General features: G+C 52.3%; 1 protein-coding gene across 1 annotated transcript in view; it reads left to right on the forward strand.

Annotated features, from left to right (window-relative positions):
- The window catches only part of Adamts2 (ADAM metallopeptidase with thrombospondin type 1 motif, 2), a 156,058-nt gene that overhangs the window by 114,804 nt on the left and 25,098 nt on the right, over positions 1-16,156 (forward strand). Inside the window, exon 5 of the mRNA XM_013030891.1 lies at positions 6,619-6,702. Coding sequence (XP_012886345.1) covers positions 6,619-6,702 — 84 coding nt within the window. The remainder of the gene's footprint in view (positions 1-6,618; positions 6,703-16,156) is intronic.

A 16,156-nucleotide genomic window follows, 5' to 3' on the forward strand; every position in this document is an offset into this window, starting at 1 on the left:
ACTACTATGCTCAGCCATGTGCTCTACTTTTATACACTTGGCAGCAAAATAGGATTGTTTACAGCAGCAGCCCGCATGAGCTGTGTGAATCATTGTAGTACCACATTAGGGTGGCTACGATGACACTAGATGACAGGAATTTACCCGCTCCATTATCATCATTGGGGATCATTCTCACGCATTCAGCCTGTCTTGCTAATCCTTTTCATGGCACATGATGATTGTATGTTTACCTGTGAATTTTTTTAAAGTGAAATCTTTGCCAAGACTTCCTTTGTGCCTTATATAGCGTTTAACGGAAGCACTCATTTCCAACCTCTTCCCCGAGAAGCCTAAGGCCTCAGTATGTTGCTGAGATCTCACAAAGACCCAGCAGTCAACACACTCGAGTTATAATCCTCCTGGCAAACCTCGCCTCTGCTGAACTCAGTTTCCTCATCTTTAGACTGAGGGCTTTTCCTCCTCGCACACACTCCTAACTTCTACAAAGACCTGCACAGTCTCCCTGGCCAGGAAACAAGTTCCACTCTGCCCACCTCAGTTTGCTGAGCCTCTGCAGCCAGAGCAGCCCTGCCTGAGGATCATCACAGTCACCTCACCCTTGAGCTGAGCTCTAGCTTTATCCTGCTCACATCCCCAGCCCTCCTTCCTTCCAGCTGGCTGTGCCAATTCCAAGGACCTGTGAGATCACTTTAGGGAACATGTCTAAAGAATCAAGGGAATGGGCCTTAATAATCATTTGAAAATGGCAGGCGCTGGTGGCTCACACCTCTAATCCTAGCTGATCAGGAGGCTGAGATCTGAGGATCTCAGCTGAGATCTGAGGATCTCAGTTCGAAGACAGCCTGGGCAGGACAGTCCCTTCTCCAATCAATCACCAAAAGCTAGAAGTTGGCTCTGTGGCTCAAGTGATGGAGCGCTAGCCTTGAGCAAAAAGAAGCTCAGGGACAACAGCCAGGCCCTGAGTTCAAGCCCCGGACTGGCATACACACACACACACACACACACACACACACACAATGGCAGAGTGAGAAAAGAGATTTCTGGGATGCTAAACAGTCTCTCCCAGATGTATTAACTGTTTGTGTTCTGGAAGAATTCCTAAGCCCCCACACCTCTTGTGCAGAGGATGGACGTGCTCCTTAGGTCTACCCAGGACATGGGGGTACAGGGGTCTCTTTTCTTCACAGCCCAGGCCAACCCTTTGCCTCCTCCCAGCCCGGGGATGGTCCCCTGTGCAATATGTTCTGGAACGATTTCCCGTTGAATGAATGATTTCTCTCAGTGCCAAGACTCAAGATATTTTCCCTCTTTTTCTTTTCTAATTTAATCCAGAAATTGGCCTTGACTTACCAAAGTCTTGCCAGGGTTTGCAAACAATCAGGAGGCATCTGGGCTCAATTGCTCACCAACTTTCAAGAATGTTGGGGCCACGTGGTGGCGGTGGCGGCGGCGGCAGTGGTGGCCACGGCAGCAGCAGGGGACAGCAGAGTCAGGACGAAATGTTTTCTGCTGGTCACGGGGAGGAAGAATTCTCACGAACTGCAAACCAGCCAGGCAGGAGGCGTCATGCCCGCCCTCCACCCCCCCTTCTCTCTTCTCCAATCCCCCCCCCCCCCCCCCCCCCCCCCCCCCCCCAGTCCTCAGTCAGGTGTCCTTGTAAGGACACCTCTGAAACTGGACACAGGAACTTGGGGAGTTTGGGATTGGCCACAGCTTAGGACTGTGAGCAAAGTTTCCTTCTCCCCCATGACAGAATCCCAGCATCAGGCCACCAGGGTCTCCCTTGGCTCTCGTCTGTTCCCCATGCTTGTCCCTGCAAGCCCTCCTTGATACAAATGTGGGGGCCAGTGCTCTGTGTGTGTGTGTGTGTGTGTGTGTGTGTGTGTGTGTGTGTATCTGGCATTGCATTCAGCTCAGGTGCTGATGGGAGCCAGAAGGCAGTGAACACCGGGGCGGGGCGGGGGGGGGAGGGTGGTATTCGGACTCTAGGGATTGGCTGGGACGAGGGCATCAGGAGAGGCCACACCCCCAAGAGGTTCTGCGGTGCTCCGTGCCCACTTGTGGTCTTGTAGGACTAAGCAAGGCCCCGCCGGTGCCAGAAAAGAAAAGATGGAAATCCAATTTCCATGGGAAATCTAATTATTTCTCCATGCGGGCCACAAATTGAAATGAACCCCACGCTGCCCAGGTGAATGAGCGCGCAGCCAGCCTCAGGATGAGTCTGGCCTGTAAGTGACCCATGATTTCTTCCAGCCTAGAAGACCAGAGGCAATTGCCTGCTCTGACATGCTGCTGTGCCCAGGGAGAGGAGTGGTTAATGCCATGTCTAGAGGTTTCTGTAAACATCAGAGAAGGGCCTGACAGGTGCTGGGTACCTAGAGGGGCCTTCTGAAACTGTGAGCTGTCCCTCAGAACCCCTGATTCACATAACCCCATTTCTGGGGTCCTGTTCAGGCAAGGGTGGATGCAGTGGGGGGGTGGAGGGCGGGAAGCAGGGTGAGGACAATAATTCACTTCTATCACCTGCTGATCTCACAAGGGAAGGGTGATTGGGGTACCTGGGTCAGGGGAAGCTCTTCAGATGAGGGCTACTGCGGCTGCCTCCCACAGAGGGTCCTGGGTGGCAGGAAAGCATGTGCAAAGGTCCGGTGGCATCTCCCGCTAACATGGTTCTGACCTGGCTGGAGGTGAGGATGTTGAGGAAGGGAAGGAAGGAGATGAGATTGGCTTGGCATCTAACGATGTAGAAATGTGTCTCTGGAGGAATTGAGGGCTGGAGTGAAGCTCTTAGATTACTGAGAGCACATATCCCCAGAAAGGAGAAACTGATGGGGGTCGGGTTGTTCTATGCGCTCTACAGGGAGAGAGATCAGGATGTCTCTGTATTGCCTGGTGGCCTAGCGAGGTTCCCTTTCTGGGCGTGGCCAGCCAGGCTCAGAGAGGTTGGACAGAGGCCTGTGGCTGGGCCAGGCAGGTAGGACCTGAGTAGGTGGGGGATGGGCAGGCACATTCTCATCTCTACCCTCTCTGACCTCTCCCCTTCTCCCTGCCATACCCAAGGACCTCTCCATCTACTATGTGTTTAGCCTCTCTTTTGTTGTTGTTGTACCAGTCCTGGGGCCTGAGCACCGTCCCTGACCTTTTCCTCTTCTTCTCTTCTCTTTTCTTTCTTTCTTTTTTTTTTTCTTTTTTGGAGATAAGAGTTTCACAGACTTTCCTGGCTGGGCTGCAGCTTGGGCTGGCTTCTAACCTCGATCCTCCAGTCTCAGCCTCCTGTCAGGCAAGGATGACAGGTCTGAGCCACTCCGTACAGACTTGGCGAGCATGGTGGCCAATGTGGTGAGCTGTGAGCCTCCTCGTGGAGCTCATGGGTGGCCCATGGACCAAAGATGCTGGAGCATTCTGAAATGGGGGCCACAGGCCAATTTTGCTTCTGTCTCCTCTTATGGACATCTGTCCCCTGGCTTCTCGCTGTTTTCCTTGCTCCTCAGTGAAGGCTCCTGACAGCTGATGCGCACAAGCCTGGGAGCTGTCAGTCCTTGGCATTCTGTCCCCTGGGGAGCTGACAGTTGTCAGAACAAGAGGGAGAGTCCCCAGAGGATGGACCAGGAGGCCGGGGCTCCATGACAGCTTGAGGTAGCCCGGGAGCTCATCTCCCGTGTGGATTCCAGCGAGGATGTGACAGCTGAGTCAGGAAAGCGGCGGCAACACGTGCGCTTGCGCTTGTCACCCCCTCCTCGTTCTCCATCTCTGAGGGGCCCTCTCAGGCTACTCCCTGAGTTGAGTGACAGTCGAGTGACGCGTCTTCAAAGCTCTAGGGGTTCACACAAAGACACCGTCTCTTAAGTTTTTAAACCAGAGAGGGTCTGCCTATCTCATTTGTCCAGGCGTAATACCTCACAACAGGTCGGCACATAGTAGGTGCTCAATAAATCCCCCCCCACCACCACCACACACACACTCCCTTTTTTGGGCTTTTGCATTTGCTAAGCCAGGTGCTTTTCCTCTTGTGCCATACCCGCAGCCCTTTTCCTTTTCCTTTCTGTTTGTTCATCAGCTTCTCACTCTCAGCAAATGTTTCGAGTGCAAGCATCCTCAGGACCCTCACCGCCATTTCTTTCGGCAGGGGGTGGGGGGGGTGGGAGGGGGAGTTTTCAGGGAAGATCCTCTCTCCCTAGCCTGGCTGATTAGCTGGGGGTTGCCTCTCATTGTCCAGTGCTCAGTCAAGAGAGCAAGCCTTTCTAGAAGGTCGGGTTCTCTCCCAGGGAACCGCATCAGCTGCTACACACACACACACACACACACACACACACACACACACACACATCCCCTATAACCAGCCAGGCCCACAGCCTCCCCCAGCATGGAACTCCAGGTCCCCCCTACTAGGGTCTCATCTGCACCCATTTTCCTGACTTTGGCAGAGGGGGAACTCCCTGCCCAGCTGCCTCAGGTCACTCCCTCCAGGGACTGGCATTGGTGCCCCCTCTCTCCCTCTCCCCCCCCCCGCTGCCCCCAGTGGCACAGAGCCAGCAGCAAGGCAAACTTTTCCATTGTCAGGCTGAGCCTCCTCCTTGCTTATTGTCTATTCTGCAGCAGAATCTTGGCTGCATCTTTGCATAAGCGAAAGGCGAATTACAATGTGTTTCCCCCCACGCCTGAGTCCTTGGCCTCGCTCCCACATGCACCGAGAAGGGCTGCGGCTTTGAACCTTTTCCCCAAGGTTTAAAGATTCCAGGATCAATTTCTCAGACAGGCTCAAGGACGTTGTCCTTGCGCGTCCCTTCCCCCTGCTGTCTGGGCCGAGGACGGCAGCTTCTCCCCAGCACATAGGCCCTGTGGAAGGGCAGGGCAGGAGGGCAGAGGGATGCTGGGAGTGGGGGACAGAGAACATAACTAGAAACCTTTGTGTTACCAAGAAAGGCAGGCCCATGCTGACCTTTAGAACCCTCCAAAGTCATCCATTCACTCATTCATCCATTCATCCAACAGTTCCACAATGAGCACCTACTCTGGGGTAGATTTTGCTGGGGATAGGGGAGGTAAGGCAAGTGCAAAGGCCCTGAGGTAGGGATAGGCCCACTAGGCAGAGAAGAGCCTAGAAGAGGCAGCAAGGCTGGCTCTTCCTTGCCTTGAGGTCCTGGAAAGGCATTACAGTTTTACTCCCAAGTGCCAGAAGAAGGCCCTGGAATAGAGGGTCTAAACCAGGAGTAAATGCCTTCGTCCTTCGAAACATTTTCACTACTACTGCTTTCTGTCTTCGAGTGCTCTCCAGACACTTAAGGAATTTGGGGCCTGGAGAAGGGAGTGTGGGAATTCCAGGCATGAGCCATTGCGCAATGGCAGGAGAGGAGGCTACAGGCTTTGGAGGAAGGCCCACAGAGCAGAGCGACTGAGCCTGGCCGTCAGGAGTCGTCCGAAGTCAGGGCTCCCTGCTGGAGAGAAGCTAAAGTGGGAAATGGAGAAGCCAGCCAGGACTGTCTTGGAGAGGGCACTGGGAAGCCATGGAGGGTCTTAGGCAGAGGAAGGAGGCAGTGGTTTTGGAAAGGAGAGGGACAGACCCAACCAAGGCAGGAAGGTCTGGGAAGCTGTGCCAAGCTCTTCCACACAGGAACACTTAGATCAAAGCTAAGCCCTGGGTCACGGCTTCCATGGCTGTGACCAAACACCTGCCCCTTGTTTGGCTTCTGGGTCCAATCCGTGTTCCACCTGACTCTGTTGCTTTGGGCCTCCCATGCTGAGGAAAGCAGAGCTGCTTACCTCATGGCTGCTGATGGGAAGTGGCTAGGGCTGCCCACCCCTAAAGACCTAACTTCCTCCCGCTAAGCCCCGCCTTCTGAGGGCTCCATCACCTTCCCAATGGTGCTATAGGCTGAGATCCAAACCGTAACGTCCAATCTCAGGCTCAAGCTTGGTTCTAATTGCTTGGACTGGAATCAGCGAATACCACCAGGCAGGGGAGCTTATGTAACAGAAGTTTCCTTCACACATTTCTGAAACTGGGAATTCCAAGATCAAGGTTGCCAGCTAATTTGTTTTCCCCCCTGGGGATGGGGGGAGGACCTTTAGCATTTACAGATGGTCACTTTCCTCGCCGTGTCCTCATTTGGACAGAGTGAGGGGGTGGGGAGAAATTGAAGCAAGGAAGCCTCAGGATAGCTCCCAGCCCAGGGCTCACCTGGCCCATGTGCTGAACAGGCTGTGTGGTGGAGGTGTAGCAGGGTGGGAGCACTTTAAAAAAAAAATTGTTACCATGAACCTCACGGACATCTGGAGAAGCCAGTGGACACCTGCTCTGAGTCAAGTTTAATTTTTCTTTAAAAGCCCCTAAAAATAAAATAACACTGAGATACGAGAGACAAATGGCAGAGTCACACCTATGGGAACAGAATGGAGACCGTCTGTGATATCACTAGTGGTTCATGCCTGTACTCAGACAGGGGGTGATGGCCACAAAGGTGAGGGCCAGAGGAGGATGATCAAGAGAAAGATCAGCAAGAAGCTAAGGGTCCTGTCAGGTTTGTAAAAGCATGGACCAGGGAACAAGTTGGGCAGGAGGGTGTTTAATTGAAGCTGGTTTAATTGAAGCGTCATTCCTTCCCGGTTGTCTTTTAGGTCAATGAAATCTATCACGACGAGTCTTTGGGCGCCCACATTAATGTCGTTCTGGTGCGGATTATCCTGCTGAGCCATGCAAAGGTGAGTGAGCCTCCCAAAACCAGGCCCTGCCGGCAACACTGCACACCACACCACAGCGCCACCTCAGCCTCTCGCTGCACATCTGTGGTTCTGTGCACCCAAGCCACCTCCATGCCCTGTGGCCCTTCCCCTTGACTTCTTGTTTATCGTTCTTCAACACATATAAAGATGCCATCAGTCTGGGTGTGGTGGCTCACGCCTGTAATCCTAGCTACTTAGGAGGCCGAGATATGAAGATCACGGTTCAAAGCCAGCTTGGGCAAGAAAATCTGTGAGCCTCTTGTCTCCAATGAATCACCAGAAAACTGGAAGTGGGGCTGCAGCTCAAACAGTAGAACCCTAGTGTTGAGCAGAAAAGCTCAGAAACAGCACCCAGGCTCTGAGTTCAAGTTCCACGACCAGAGGGGGGGAAGAGCAATTGTGTAGGATTCATTGTTTACCAGAGAAGCTCTGAATCCTCTCTGTTCTGCCATACTTAACAGAGGAAGGCTTCTTAACTAGCTGGTCCTTTGCAGTCAAGGTGTGGAGCTGGCCTTCCAAGAGCCATTTCCTTTTCCTTTTCTCAGGAACCACTTCAGGTAATATGGTCATTTTAGATCCACACTGGAGCAGGGGTTCTGTGCCTGGCTGTGGGCTCTGCTTGATTCAGCCAGTGCAGTTTGGAGCTGCAGGCTGAGCAGCAGTATCTATGGGAAAGGAGGACGGGGCAGCGGGAAGCTGCTCACACACTGGGGCTCAGATGACATAGGAAAGAGGCAGTTAGTGGAAGGTAACTGCCAAGGTTCAAAGAACCCCTCTCTCCTGGACCCCATTTCTAACCTACTGTAGACCAATTTCCAATCAAGTATTAGAAAAGGCAACGGTGACAACGCACAAGCTATATATATATATATTTTAAAGTTTCTTCAGTGGGTGCCGGTGGCTCTTGCATGTTGTCCTAGCTACTTAGGAAGTTGAGATCTGAGGTTCACAGTTTAAAGCCAGCTTGGGTAGGAAAAATCTATGAGACTTCTTTCCAAGTAACCATGTAAAAGCCAGCAGTGGAGCTGTAGCTCAAGTGGTAGAGTGCTAGCCTTGAGCACAAAAGCTCAGGGACAGCATCCAGGCCCTGAATTCAAGCCCCAGGACCACACCAAAAAAAAAAAAAAAAAAAAAATCCCTGTTCTTTTTTTTTTTTAATGACTAAATTCCATAAATTTCATTTAAAAAAAACACATGCCTGTAATCCTAGCTACTCAGGAGGCTGAGATCTGAGGATTGCAGCTCAAATCCAGCACAGGCAGGAAAGACAGTGAAACTCTGTATCTCCAGCAAACTACCAGAAAACCGGAAGTGGCTCTATGGCCCAAGTGGTAGAGCGCTAACCTTGAGCTGAAAAGCTGAGGAACAGTGTCCAGGCCTAGAGTTCAAGCCCCACTTTTAGATTGCTTTTGTGTCTGAAAGTTTCACATTTCTGTACTCTATATTGCATAGCCCAACTTCTAGGAGGGCCTATGCTTTTGGAATCCCTTGAGGATATCATAGAGGAAAAGCAGAGCCAAAGCTTCTAGAAGGGAGTCTGGGGACAGCCAAGATGAATAATATGGAGGAGGTGGTCTGTGGAGATCTCAGATTTCCTATTGAGGAGTGAAAACCTGTCTGAAGGAATTTAAGTGCGGCAGATTCCCGGTGGGTATAGGCAGGAAGAAAGACTTGAGGGGGGGGAGTCCCGCAGGGGGATGAAGGGCGGTGACCTTGACGTGGCCAGAAAGTGGCCCAGTTCCTCAGATTGTACTGTCCATTCCTAATTGTGACAGAAATAGACGCCCTCCCCCACAATTCCCATCCCTCCCCTGTCCCTAGGACCCACACACTCCAGCAGGGATAAAATTGGTAACAGGTACATGAGTGACATGTTATTTGTCTTCTGGCTTATGAGAAGCCTCTGAGTTAGCTCAAGTTTTCCCTCAAACAACATTTTTCTCCATTTCTTAAAAAAAAAAAAAAGCAGAAGAAAAGAGATTATCTTATTTTATACAATATGCCACCAGCCCGGGAGCAGAGCATCGGCAACATTGGAGGGTTGCATAGCAACTAGCTTTTCAATTGATTTTTTTTTTTTTTGGAGAAGGTACCAAAGTGAACTCGACTGTTCTCATTTTTTAAATATTCCCTAGGATGATGGAAATCAAAGCAAATGGGTAGCAGAGACTCAGGGTCAGAGAGGGACAGAAAGGTGTCCTGTCATGCGAGGCCAGGTGAAAACAAAGGGTGGAGGGCTGGTTGGATTTTGTTCATGTGAACTGAGAGTTCTGACTAGAAGAGTCTTAGAGGATGAGAGAAGAGAGGTGCTCAGCACCCCAGGGCCCCACAGCAGCACCGCGGTGTTCTACACACACACACACACACACACACACACACACACACACCCAGCGGCGGCCCCTGGAGCCCTCCAGAGGTCCAATTCCCAACCTGATTGGAGTCAGGTATGATGGTCAGTCCCCAGTTCTTCTTGGCCAACCTCCTGGCCTGAACTTCTCAGGGTGCCACACTGCCCCCCTGCAAAGTGTCCTCATCCATTGGGGCTGCTCTGACACAAATACCTCCATCTGGGTTAGTTGTTGTCAGATGGATGGACTGGAGGCTGGGAGGTCTAGATCTAGAGGCCGGCTGATTGGGGGAGGCTCATTCCCCAGAGAGGTGCCTCTGTATCCCCCTCATGAGGGAAGGGCAAATGGCCTTCCACAGGACTCTTACCTGGGCAGGTGTGAATGTACACATGGCAGGGGGGGCAGGCTTTGTCTTCATGACCCCCCACTTGTCACTATTGCTGGAATTTGGGCAACCTTCAGAGACCATCGCAGGAGGCCACTGCACTGTGGCCAGCCCTGCCTGGCCCGGGGCAGTGGGTGCGGACACCTCTTCTAGGAGGTGGCTTTCTCTAGAATCAGCTTCCCAGGATTCCGGGAGACGGTGCAGGAAATAAAACGTGTTTCCTGCCATGAGAATCCCAGCACAGAAGTGACTCTTCCTGGGGTTCTAAGCAGCCTGTCATGAGATTTGAGCTCTCTGAGCTGGGTTGATGGTAGAAGAACCCGGCCTCGAGGGAACTCTTGCCACATTTGCCAGGAGAACACAGCAGACCACAGACTCGTGGAGCCCGACCGCGCTGTCACTAGTATTAATTCCAGACCTATGGAGGCATCATCATCCAAGAGTAGTATTAACCTCCCCTCATCCCCTCTTTGTTGGATACTGGGATTTGAACTCAGGACCTGTCATTCACTCAGCTTGCTTGCTCCGCTGGCGCTTGACCACTCCAGCCATGCCTCCAGCTGGGTTATTTTGGAGATGGAGTCCCATGAACTTTTTCTGCCTAGGCTGGCCTCAAACTGGGATTCTCCAAGATCTCAGTCTCCAGAGTGGCTAGATGGGAGTCACCGGGTGCCTGATTCTTCTCTTCACAAGACAGGGGGGGAGAAGGAAGGAAGGAAGGAAAGAAGGGGAGGGGGAGAAAGGATTCATAAATCTTACGTGGGATTTTTTTTGGGGGGGGTCCGGTCGTGGGGCCTGAACTCGGCCTGGACGCTGTCCCTCAGCTCTTCAGTTCAAGGCTAGTGCTCTACCACTTGAGCCACAACGCTACTTCCGGCTTTTTTCTTTTTGCTTATGTGGTGCTGAGGAATCGAACCCAGGGCCTCAAGCATGCAAGGCAAGCGCTCTACCACTGAGCCACCTTCCCAGCCCACATAGGATTTTTTTTGTCAGTCCTGGGTCTTGAACTCTGGGCCTAGGTGCTGTCCCTCAGCTCTTAAGCTCAAGGCAAGCGCTCTACCACTTGAGCCACAGCACCACTTCTAGTTTTCTAGTGGTTAATTGGAGATAAGAGTTTCACAGACTTTTCTGCCCAGGCTGGCTTTGGACCTCAATCCTCAGATCTCAGCCTCCTGAGTGGCTAGGATTACAGGTGTGAGCCACTGGTGTCTGGAAGGATTTTTGTTTTATTGAATCTATTTTATTATTGGCGTTGTTTCTCTCTCTCTCTCTCTCTCTCTCTGGGCCTAATTGATAGATTACACTTTTACCCTAGGTATGCAGGGAAACACATGGTATCCAAGGGGTTTGGCAGCACCCAATGCTTCAGATATCACCTGAGGGTGTGGACATATGTCCCCTGAGATTTAGGAAGGACAACTATAGTGACAGTTGTCATCTCTACCTGACAGCCACACACTGTTTATTGTTCACAACTAAGGGAGGGGATGCTACTGGCTTCTGGAAAGTTCTGGGCAGGGAAACTGCTGAATACCCTACAATATGCAGCATAACCCTCTCTACCGAGGATTGTCTGTGTCTCAACATTAGCCAGGCCAAGACGGAGACATACCTTCTGATCACCTCAGCCAGCCCCAGTGCCTTTGCACGTCATCCCATTTTATGCCTGTTGGTCTGAGGTGTCTTGAGATGGATCTCCCTTGGAGCACGAACCGTGGGGGTGCAGGCCAACTCTGGTAAGCGGGCCAGCTCCCCTCCCCCACTGTGGACTAGTCCAGCTTTTGGAGAAAGAGTGAGTTTGAGATAGAGTTTCCCTATGGAATCCAGGCTGACCTCAAACTCTCATGATCCTCCCTGCCTCAGCCTCCTGAGTGCTGGGATTAATGGCATGCATATCAGGCTGGAGACTGGTCCATCTTATTGTCATTGTCACAGAAGACAGGGAGCATTTGTGGACTGTGTGCTTCCCACACATACACACACATCGCACTGTTACAGATGAAAGACTCACCTTGATTGCATCTTAGTTTGCATCTGGGGAGCCCAGAACAACGAGGTAACTTGTTCCAGAACACAGAACACATGACAGATTTTGGCCCATGTCCCCAGGTCTCAGGCCCTCTGTTTGCCCAGATGAGCCACCTGCCATGGTCGGTGTATTGGGCACGTGACATGTGGCAGACACAGCTGCACTGTTGCAGAGTGCCGCTCCAGGACGACCAAGGCTGGAGGCTGACGATGCCATGTTCCTGTCTCCTTGACTGATAGAAGAAAGAACATAAATAATTCAGCTCATTCCAGCGCAAACAAGACGGGTGTCAGGGAGCACTGATTGCCACAGAACTTTTTTTTTTTTTAATTTTTGCACAGGTTTTAATTGGTTTATTTAAGGTGAGGCTCCCAGGGGCTATGTCTGGGCCCTAGAGAGACCTTGTTGACCAACCACTGCTGGGAGCTGCAGCTGGGCCCTAGGAGCATCCAGGCCAGGCCCAGTCTCCCCCCCCACCCCCCTTCCCTCAGTCTGTCACTGCATTCTTGCTGCAGCAGCGCCACCTGGTGGCCCCCTGGGAGCCCTGCTCTTCCTTTGCCTCTGTCCCACAGAGGAAGGAGTGACTTCTGCCGCCACCTCCACCTCTTTCCCGCCGTGGGAAAGTAGGAAAGTAGGGAGAGGATGGTGACTGTACCATAGAAAGCTATAACATTTATTTGAGGTGGGATCTCCCTGTACTCCCAAGCATGGCTTCTAGTGAGTGTCCTGAGCTGATTGTAGCCCTTGTTATTGAGATCATCAGATCTTGCCTGTTGAGCCAGTCCCCTTCTCTGGAAGTTTCTCTAGTCCTGCCGATGAGGTATACACCCTTCTCTTCCCACCCCAGCCTTCGCTGTCCAGCGAGCACATCTTCCTGCCTCCTTCCCTCTCTCCACCCCTTCTTCCCTCTCCTCCTATAAAAATACATGTCGAGCAAACAGACCCATCCCACGGCTGGTCGCTTTCAGTGCTGTGTCCAGAGCAGAGGCCAGGCTTGCTTGCTCAGTAAATAGTTGTTGAGTGACAGAGCGAACTGGCTCTGTGGCACATTGAAGTGGGCCACGCCTGGGACAGAGACTGGGGTCCGTGAGCTTTAAGGTGTTTACAATTCAGCAAAGTCAGAGGTCAGGTGTTTTGTATGGCCAGGTGTAAAAAGGAAACAGCACCTGTTAGTCACTATACCCAGCTAGGGGTGTTGGCAGACCCCACTCTGGTGGGGGGAGAGGGGGGATGGGTCTGTGGCCACTCAGCTCAGGCCTCCGGTTGGTGAGGGAAGCTGTTCATAATGTGAAAGAGTTTGGTCCCAGGACTCAAGGGCCCTCATTCCCTTGGGAGATGGTCCCTGTGGCCACCACCCAGCCCCAGGAGATGGACATATGCTCAGGAATAATCCGGATCCTCCCCCGCCCGCCCCCCACCCCCCAAGGACTGCTGGTCTGTGGAGTCAGCCCCTCACAGATCCTGGGGTGTTATTCCTTAGGAATTTGGTGGCCCAAGAGATTCATTTCAGGTATTCCCCCACACACACACAATTCCAAGGGGGAAAAGACTGTTCTAGAGAATCCAGTGCAGAATGGTCAGGGCAGGAGTCAGATGCGTTCAGGGATGGAGAAGAGGCCGAAGCCCAAGGTGAGAGAGAAGCAACTCCGTAATCCCCCTTTATCCAATTGCCCACAGGCAGCTGTGGTCTGGAAATGGTAAATGGAAGATTCCAGAAACAAGCAGTTGGTAGGTTTTAGGTTCCATGTTGCTCGGGTAGCACGATGAACTCTCACACCCGACCCACACCCTCTCACTTGGGAATCCGATCTTCTGCTTTGTGCAGTGTATCCATACGGTATGCACCACCCACCCATTAGGTTAACTTTGTGCTTGCCTTGAGCCTCCAAGGCTGGTATTCCGTTCTCCTTCATCTTATTGAATCGTGGCATCAGACCCAGAGGGGTATCAGTGCTGCTAACGCAGATACGCTGAAGTGAAATGGTGAAAGTTTGTGTGGCTGGGAACTCAATTTCATCTATGGTTGCAGGCATCCCCTGGGGGGGGGGGAGTCCACTGTAGATGCAGCTCAGAAAAGGCACCGAATAGCCGGGTCTAGGGTGAGCCAGAGGGAAAGCCTGAGAGGAGATTGAGCGGAAGAGTGGGCGGAGGTCAGATCCTAGTGGGTGACTCATGTGGGAAGGTACAAGGGAGCCGGGGCTCTGTTTCCCATACTCTGGACAGCAGCAAGAGGCTCCCACAGGCCCTGGCGAGATGCCAGGACTTGTGCTGTCTCTGTGGGCACCCTGTCGCTGGGCCTGGGGCCCAAGCTGCCTCGAGCAATGAATACTTTACCCTGCCCACGGCCCAAGCCCCGATCTCCCTCCTCCGACTCAGAAACTGCCCAGCTGCTCCCAGTGTTGTCTGGCGGGGTGGGACGGAGGCCAGGGCACCACTGGCGGCTTTCCTGAAGTAGGGAGAGCAGGCTGAAGGAGGGGGCCCTGGTGCAGGAGGTCAGAAACTGGGTGGTTAGTTATAATTACATTTCAGCTGTTTTGGGGGTGTTCCACGGGTGCAACTGAGCCTCAGTACGCACACGCTCTCATGCATTCTGCAATCCCGCTCCCCGGGTCTCCCGTAGCAGCCTCTCTAGTCCTGTTTGGGGGTTGGATGGCGGGGGCAGGAATCTTCGGGATTCCCCAAGGCACCAAGCAGTCTCTAGACTCCTGCAGCAAGGAACTCCTTGGGGTCGGGGAAGAATGGCAGTCTGCCTTCTTGTAATGAGCACAGCACGAAACAAGGCAAGAGCAAAAACACAAATCGATATGACGATAAATTATCCTGCCGCCGCAGCAGAATCGCCACACAGTTGCCAGGAGGGGCTGAGAAGCTGGGGGGGGGTGGACCGTAGATGCCCAGCGTCTGAGATTCGGACACTGTCCTACCTAGTGGGCAAGGTGGGTGTGGAGGAGGGGCTGTCTGTCGGAGGGCTTTGTCGTGGTATAGGAGGTGGGTTTTCCTTCTAGCCACTGAACTGAGCTGGCCACCCGCCCGTGGCCTCCAGTCTTGCATGACAGCTGTGTAACAGGTTGGCCTCCGTGGACATGGCCCCTTCGGCTATCCAGAGTGCCTCAGTTTACCACAATCCGCACTGCCTCATGCTTCATTCAGTGCCCTGCCAGTGATCATGTGTCCTGCTGTTCTGCTGTTCATGCCCCACCTGAACGCAGCCTGAACTGAACTTGGCTTCTGAATTGATTGTGGCTCTGTCTTACACGTGAGCCCTTTTGACGTTGCTTGAGTCGGTCATTCTGGAGGCAGAAGCAAGCTTCCATGTGTGAACGGCCTTGTGGAAAGGCACCCTCCATCCAGCAGTTGAGGGGAAACTGAGTCCTGCCAGTGACCAAGGCATGAGCTGACTGTGGCCATTGGAAACGCCCAGCCCAGCATCTAGGGGATAGGGGTGAAGATGATAGGTTTCCTGTGCTCATGTCTCTTCCTGCCTTCCTATTTGTGTGCCCTGGGGTGAGCTGCTTAACTGCTCTGAGCCTCTGTCTCCTCTGCTTCATGGGGTGCTTGTGGAGAGCCCATGAGAGCCTGTGCCGGTGTCAGGGGGCACTGTGAGCGTGCAGGACTGTGAGTCCTGGGGGCATTCTTGCCTTGCAAGTGTAGTTTATGATATAAAGAGCAAGATAATGCCTGGTCTGTCAGCTCATGGCAGTAAGCACAGATACTCTGTACAGTGGTTGGAGGTTAGCTAGGGCATAAAGGTGGCAAGAGTCCATCTCAACCAACCAGCTGATCATGGTGGTTCAGATCTGTAATCCCAATTAATGAGAGGCTTAGGTAGAAGGATCCTAGTCCAAGACAGGCCCCAGGGAAAAAACAAAAACAAACAAACAAAAAAAAAAAACAGGAGACTTTATGTAAAAGAAAAAAAAACTGGGGGCTGGGAAGGTGGCTCAGTGGTAGAGCGCTTGCCTTGCATGCATGAGGCCCTGGATTCGATTCCTCAGCACCACATAAACAAAAAGAAAAAAGCCGGAAGTGGCTCTGTGGCTCAAGTGGTAGAGCGCTAGCCTTGAGCTGAAGAGCTGAGGGACAGTGCCCAGGCCCAGAGTTCAGGCCCCATGACCAGACCCAAAAAAAAAGAAAAAAGAAAAAAACTGCCAGGCGCCGGTGGCTCACGCCTGTCATCTTTGCTACTGAGGAGGCTGAGATCTAAGGATCACGGTTCAAAGCCAGCCTGGACAGTAAAGTCTGTGAGACTCTTATCTCCAATAAACCACTAGAAAACCAGAAGTAGCACTGTGGCTCAAGTGGTAGAGCACTCGCCTTGAGCTGAAGAGCCCAAGCCCAGAGCTCAAGCCCCACAATCGACGAAAGAAGGAAAGAAAGAAAAGAAAGAAGGAAGGAAGGAAGGAAAGAGAGACTAAAGCAAAAAAAGTGTTGGCTGTGGCGCTAGTGTTACAGGCCTGTGCTTTAGCAAGTGCAAGGTCCTGAGTTCAAATGTTCAAATCTTGTTTTTTCTCTTTCTCATGCTCTCCATCCACCTTTCTCTCTCTCTTTCTTTCTCTCTCTCTCTCTCCCCTCCCCCTTTCTCTCTTTTTTCTTTTTCTTGGTTGTGGGTCTTGAACTCAGAGCCTGGGTGCTGTCTCTGAGCTCTTCAGCTCAAGATAAGCACTCTACCAC

This window comes from Dipodomys ordii, unplaced genomic scaffold, assembly GCF_000151885.1.
Source record: "Dipodomys ordii isolate 6190 unplaced genomic scaffold, Dord_2.0 Scaffold135, whole genome shotgun sequence".
Lineage (NCBI taxonomy): Eukaryota > Metazoa > Chordata > Mammalia > Rodentia > Heteromyidae > Dipodomys > Dipodomys ordii.